General features: G+C 38.4%; 1 protein-coding gene across 2 annotated transcripts; it reads left to right on the top strand.

Moving 5' to 3' along the window:
* The first annotated feature begins 2505 nt into the window (after positions 1-2505).
* Positions 2506-6476, top strand: LOC107856199 (probable protein S-acyltransferase 7). 2 transcript variants are annotated; one of them, XM_047407639.1, is made up of 5 exons: positions 2506-3864; positions 3927-4515; positions 4916-5209; positions 5398-5631; positions 5733-6476. In XM_047407639.1, exons 2-5 carry the CDS (start codon positions 4450-4452, stop codon positions 6249-6251), a joined length of 1113 nt encoding a protein of 370 aa, XP_047263595.1. In that variant the 5' UTR covers positions 2506-3864; positions 3927-4449; the 3' UTR covers positions 6252-6476. The 2 variants fall into 2 exon arrangements, with proteins under 2 accessions (XP_047263595.1, XP_016556673.1); XM_016701187.2 differs by having other exon boundaries at positions 2577-3099; positions 4333-4515.
* Positions 6477-7037: the final 561 nt, after the last annotated feature.

Below are 7037 nucleotides of genomic sequence, written 5' to 3'. Positions count from 1 at the left end.
GAACAATGAAATTCATCTGAAATCTGCCTGAACGGGTTGATTTCGGCTGGTTTGGGTCAGATTTTGGACTGTTTGGGTTAGATTTCGATTCGTTCAGGTTAGTTTCGATGTGTTTGGGTTAGATTTTGGTCCGTTCGGGTCAGTTTTGTCTGTTAGGATCAATCCCGGTAAGTTTTGAATTAGCTCCGGTGGAAAAGTCATTGAGAACCAAGATCGAACAATGAAATGCATCTGAAATATGCCTAAACGGGTTGATTTCGGCTGGTTTGGGTCAGATTTTGGACTGTTTGGGTTAGACTTTGGTTCGTTCAGATCCCGTTTGTTTCGCGTTGCAGGGCGTGTATTGAATACTTTCAGTCGCTTTGCGAATTGATTATTTGAATCGGACTTCAGGTTTCAATTTTTCAAATACTGAGCTGGAAAGATTTGTCGTTGGGGCTTAAGTCGAGGTTGTCGGAGGCGGGTTTTCTTTATCTCGTCGAATAATATTGGTCAAAGAGCGGTTTAAGGTCCATCCCTCAACTCTATATTCTTGTTATTGTCTCAAATGTGTTTAATTGTTGTGATTATGTGTGATGTGATCATAGTTGGTGAGTTTGTTGACGTTATGATGTCATGATTTTGTGTTTCACGGTGTGTTTTCGATGATACATGGAATGAATAGGAGTAGTATTTGGCGTTATTGATGAAAAATAAAAGCCAACGTGGGTGGTTGGAATTGACATTGATAAAAGCAATCATTAATTTATTTTGATTCATTAAATGGCGTTGAAATGAATAGGCGAATGTAGGTTGGGTAAGCAAAGTTTAGGACTCGTTTTTTTGAATGTTTGAGATTTTGTTAAATAGTTTGATTTTCTCACATTAAAGTGTATTCATTTGGCCGGGGAATGCCCCGAGGTATTTGTGTTTATTCGCCGGGGAATGCCCCCAAGTATTTTTTACCCGGAGGACGTTCGTACGAAGGCCCGAAGCAGCGGGTTGGAGTTTAGTTTAGGACTAGATTAGAATAGAATAGGTTTTACCTTTTCGTATGTTTTTATTTTTGGATTGTATAATTGGACTGAACAGTATTATTTTGGTTTTGGATTGTTGTTTGACGTGTTTGTTGCTTGTTTATGTGTTTTATGTGGTTTATACATTCTTAGTGTCAAAGTTAGCAGATATGTTCCACCAAGCGACCGTGGTCGAACACGGGATCGAGGGGTGCCTAACACCTTCCCCTCGGTCAACAGAATTCCTTAGCCGGAATCTCTGTTCGCAAACCAGTCTTAAAGAGCCAAATTATTTTGAAAAGGATTTTTCAAAGGTAACTTGGCAATCCGGATTATGCCAAGTGGCGACTCTGAAAAAAAATGTAAATAATCCTTTTTCGAAATAAATTTTTATTTTTCGTCATTTTGATAATAAAAACCCTTTCGAACTTAAAATATAATTCTTTTGGAGTATGAAAAAGGGATGTGACAGATAATTTACTGGTGACTCATGCAAGAATGAAATTCTATGCGGATCAACATAGGTCTAAACGAGAATTTAAGGAAGGAAATTTGTTTTACCAGCCTCAAATTGCAGTTGTATAAGCAGTCGTCAGTCTCTGTTCGCCGAAATCTAAAGTTGAGTGCTAAGTTTTATGGACCCTAAAAGGTCTTTCAATGGATTGAAACGGTGGCTTATCGCCTAGAGCTGTCTGTCGGGTTGTGGATCTACCCGAGTTTTCATGTCTCGCAGCTCAAGAACCGAGTTGGCCCTTCAGTAGTCACACAACAACAACCACTGACTTGTGATGATGGGGGTCAGATCTTGGTGCAGCCTATGGCTATCTTTCAGCGGCGCATGGTAAAAAGGACCAATACTGTTGTTGTGATGGTTTTGGTGAAATGGATGAATCTAGGAACGGATGAAGCCATTTGAAGGACTAGGGCTACATCCGGAGTCAATTTTCAGAATTTGTCGCACAATTACAACCTTGAGGACAAGGCTGTTTTGATGGGGGAGGTATTGTAATGATCGGAGAAATGAAATCGCGAAACATCAAGAAAAATAAATTAGAGCATAACTAACTAGGAAAGTAAAATGAAAAAGGAAAAGTGGAATAAAAGGTCAGCTGGACCCAGATGAGTCACGTAATCAGGGATAACACGTGGCAGCTTAAGAGTTAAAGCAGGAAATTGGATCAATGACGAAGATTAAATCAAATAAAGATAAGGCAACGGTTCTGATTAAATCAGCTAAAAAGAAGTTAGTTAGCAACTAACAAATTGACGTACAGAGGAAGGATCGACAGTTATGAAAAATTTGATATAGTATTTCTCTCTCTAAATTCTCTCTTTCCTCTCTTCTATCCTCTTCAATTTCTCTCCTTAACACTTTCTTCCTCACTGCAGTTGCAGTAGGAAACTTGGTTACTATTCATCTTTGGAACTCTTGTAGATTGTAATAAAAAGCCCATATTCGATTTGTTCTTTAATTTTCTCAATTTTATACGTCAATAGTTGAAAGTATACTATACATCAAGGTAACAATTCCGATGGACATTATTTAAGCATAATAATCATTACATGATTCTTTTCTAATTTTGCTTTGTATAAATGAAGTCACTTAAAAAGCGAGGGGTAGGGGCATTACATTAGTGAGAGGTCGTTTTCAGGGAAGAAGAGAAGGCAACAAAAGTTGAAAGGTCCACAGTTGAGTATGTTGCCCAATAATAATTGACCACGTCAGTTTGACCATCCTGTAAAGTAAGAAGTGGGCCCTCAAGTCTCAACCAAACCCTTGTGCTGCTCCTTTTACACACTCTCTCCGCTTTACCTTTCCTCCTCATGCCTTGTCGGCCCATTTAACCAAAACACTACTACTACCACCGGAATCTGACTTTTTTGCCGGCAAATTTTTGTCGCCGGGAAGTCTCATATGACAGCTCTAACTTCACTTGTTTCAGTGCTTATTTATCTTCTGTAGTTGATTCTCTGCTGCTGCTGGAGATCTTGGTTCAATAGAGAGATGTATGTAGTTCCTCCTCCTAAACGAACCGATCCATTGTCTGGATCCATCAATGACTCCGATGATTTGCGTATTTATCAGACATGGAAAGGAAGCAATGTCAGTTCCCCTTACCTCTTCCATATTGCTCTACTACCTCTTAAACCTCTTTTATCTTCTGCTTTTATTTTTATAAACATGTTAAAGCTTCAATCTTTTACCAGTTTTCTGCTAGTTTATTGTCATTATTACAACTACTACCAACTATACTCAAGTCTGCTGATCATAACAACCTAAAATAATCGTCCTCGATTGAATTGACCTAAGAATCAGAAATATAGACGACAACGACAACATACCCAGTGTATTCCCACCAAAGTGGGGTCTGGGAGGGTAGAGTTTACCCAATTCGTACCTCTACCTCAGAGGTGAGGTAGAGCCTGTTTCCGATAGACCTCCGGCTCAAGACAACAACAGTGTATATGAGGACGTAATAGTAGTACTAGAAACAACAAGTAGTATCTGAAACAAGACTACTACAGAATAATACGACAAACAATCTATCCCAACACAACAGGCAAGAAACAACCACGACATCTACTAGTGCAGACAACAAGACAAAAGCACTCCTACCTACTAGCCACGATGCAATCCGTCCTACTAGCCGTGGACCCTAATCCACGTCTCCCATGATTTTCTATTTAGGGTCATGTCCTCGGTATGCTGTAACTGCGCCATATTCCGTCTACTCACTTCTTTCCTTATATGTCGAAGGAGAAATCCCCAATGATTCTGCATCCTAGTTCATAGTGCTTATGAGTGTTTAATGACCATGGAAGCCCTATGCAACCCGGAGGACGAGCGCACCAGATGTGGTCATGCTAGGTCATGTTATCAAAAGCCCTATGCAACCCGGAGGACGAGCGCACCAGATGTGGTCATGCTAGGTCATGTTATCAAATTTACTGTTGTTACATTACCAGGTTTCTGGCTTGTGCAATTATACTTCTCAGAATGAGGTTTTACTTAGAGCAGGACAATTGTAAATTATTTTGTCTCAACTATAGGACAAACATATTTGGTAGTCCAATGCTGATCATATGTTCATTTATAACTGAAAATCTTTTCCAGCTTTTCATGTGTTGGAAAAGCCAGTTCTTGATTTGCTGAAAAGTGATTTATGCTTTACATCAAACCTCCCTGTGTAAAAACTGAATAAGTTATCTCTTATGTATGTTTCTTACAGAAAAGAAAGAAGAAACATTTCCATGAGAAGAGTTTCACGTTGCAAACAGAATATATGCCACTCTTTTTCCTTAGTTTCTGACTTTTAATGTTCTTCTCTGTGTGCAGATATTTTCCTTTCAAGGAAGGTTCATATTTGGGCCAGACGCAAGATCCCTAGCACTGACCATATTTCTCATAGTGGCCCCTGTCTCTGTTTTCTGTGTCTTTGTTGCTAGAAAGCTGATGGATGATTTTTCAAACCACCTGGGGATATTGATTATGGTTGTAGTTGTTGTGTTCACATTCTATGTAAGTTCTCTTCCTAGTTTTCATTGATTGTAACATCTTCATCACCTAGATTTTAGTGTTCGAGGAAACAAGCCTACCAACAGTTTATGATTGCAACTGCAGAGAACACAACAGTTGTATAAGGTTGTCTTTTATTTATTACTGGAAACAAAATTTTGCGTAATAGATGACTAATTTACCTTGGCAAAATTCCAAGTATTAGAAAATCATTGATCTCAAAATTGATCTGATATTATTAACTGGGGCACTGTATTTCAAGGATGTAATTGGCTTGGTTGTGCCAATAGGCTTCCATTCGTGGTTGTTCTTTCGATGAAAAGGAATGACAACCTTATTGCATAAGCTTTGCAAGGTTTCTTCCAATTTATGTTGCTAAGAGTTTCACATTTGAATTTTACAGGTTTTAGTTCTTTTACTCCTTACATCTGGAAGGGATCCGGGAATAATTCCTCGTAATGCACACCCTCCAGAACCAGAAGGTTATGATGGTACTGTTGAAGGTGGTGGACAAACTCCTCAATTACGTTTGCCCCGCATTAAAGAAGTTGAGGTTAATGGCATTACCGTGAAGATCAAATACTGTGACACCTGCATGCTTTATAGACCTCCCCGTTGTTCTCACTGCTCAATCTGCAATAACTGTGTTGAAAGATTTGACCATCACTGCCCTTGGGTAGGGCAATGCATTGGGCTGGTAATAGTTTTTTTTTCGTCTTTTTAACTTTCTTTTCATTTGGTTAAACCTTGCAAAGCAACAATCCCAAACTAAGCAAACCACTAATAGCAAATGCATCTTTCGAACTTGTTCATCTAGTGTTTATTCTTGGACTCTTGCTTTACATTGCAGAGTCTTCTGAAACTTTTTTTTGTCTTTTATTGCAGAGAAACTACCGTTTTTTCTTCATGTTTGTCTTCTCTACAACACTTCTTTGCATATATGTTTTTGGTTTCTGCGGTTTCTACATTAAGAGAATCATGGTTCTAGAAGAAACCACCGTATGGAAAGCATTGATCAAAACACCAGCCTCCATTGTTCTGATGGTATACACTTTCATATCAGTGTGGTTTGTTGGAGGTCTTACTGCTTTTCATCTGTACCTCATCAGTACTAATCAGGTATGATCATGGATTGTAATTGTATGCTACCTTTTTTTTATCTAAGGTGGCTTGGATTTTGATGTGAACTGCGGGTGACATCTATTTTCTGGGTACTGCAGACTACCTATGAGAATTTTAGATACCGATATGATTGGCGTGCCAACCCCTACAACAGAGGAGTGATGCAGAATTTCAAGGAGATATTCTGTACTAGTATTCCTCCATCCAAGAATAATTTCCGTGCGAAGGTGCCCAGGGAACCCCCGATGCCAACTCGGTCTGCAGGTGGGGGTTTTGTGAGTCCAAACATGGGAAAGGCTGTGGAGGACATAGAAATGGGCAGGAAAGCGGTTTGGAGTGAAGCAACGGATAATGAAGGACAACTTAGCGACAATGATGGCCTGAACATTAAAGATGGTGTTTTAGGGCAAATGTCTCCTGAGATAAGGACAACAGTAGATGAGGCTGATCGTGCGGGAATACATCCTAGAGGATCCAGCTGGGGAAGGAAAAGTGGAAGCTGGGAGATGTCACCTGAAGTTCTTGCTTTGGCATCAAGAGTGGAAGAAGCTAATCGAACAGGTGGGAGTAGTGGCAGTAGCTTCACAGCAGCCCGACCAACAGATCAGAAGTTGTGATTAACAGATAGTATGAAAAGTGGATTGAATAGATTAGTGTATGGTATGTGATCGATCATTCAGTGTTGTGTATTATCAGTGTTGACGGGTGTGGAGATGATGTTTTAGGGAGTGAACTGTTGTGTGATTTGAGCAGTGCTTTTCATTCCTAAACTTGTATTGTATGTGTGGAATAGTTAGTGTAATACAGTAGTGTTCTCATATGGTTTATGCTTATCTTCTCTCGCAGCTGTCTGCTTGCACTTAACATTTATTATTTGTGCTTAAACACTGCATTTCAGTACCCATATATAATATAATGATACCTACATTTTTTGTTTTACAACTACGAATGAGTCAGACATTTCTTTGGCGTAACATTACATGCAAGTGGTCGTGGTTGTAACTATTTATTTTATGTCGAATGAAAAAGCATTATTTTCTGCATTTGTAATAAAATACTAGGCTTAAGTCATCTACATTTGTCAATTGTTGAATATATATATATCTCATATATAATATTTAAAGCTTTTAAAGGATGATGATAATAAATACAAAAAAGACACTTGAATTAAATCCAAAAGAAAAGAAAATGGTGTGGTGGTTGTAAAATTTGATATAAACTATTATGATAAAATTTAATTAATATAAAGTGTTAAATATTATGATTTTGTATCTAGATTAAATAAAAAAAGTTATATAAAAGTTCTATATAAGCTAAATGTTATGTTGTGTCTTACACGACACACCAATTTGGTTAAAAAAGGAGCATTAATTTTCGGCACTAACAACTTTTGATAAAAAGGA

This window comes from Capsicum annuum, chromosome 2 (genome assembly GCF_002878395.1).
Source record: "Capsicum annuum cultivar UCD-10X-F1 chromosome 2, UCD10Xv1.1, whole genome shotgun sequence".
Classification (NCBI taxonomy): Eukaryota; Viridiplantae; Streptophyta; class Magnoliopsida; order Solanales; family Solanaceae; genus Capsicum; species Capsicum annuum.
The sequence above is the reverse complement of the archived record's forward strand: the minus strand, read 5'-3'. Positions and strand labels throughout refer to the sequence as shown.

Bases quoted from the DNA above. Each gene is read 5' to 3' on its own strand.
- LOC107856199 (XM_016701187.2), top strand. From the start codon at position 3,001: ATGTATGTAGTTCCTCCTCCTAAACGAACCGATCCATTGTCTGGATCC. The intron at 3,100-4,332 runs GTCAGTTCCCCT...CTCTGTGTGCAG, and splicing joins AGACATGGAAAGGAAGCAAT to ATATTTTCCTTTCAAGGAAG. The intron at 5,210-5,397 runs GTAATAGTTTTT...CTTTTATTGCAG, and splicing joins TAGGGCAATGCATTGGGCTG to AGAAACTACCGTTTTTTCTT.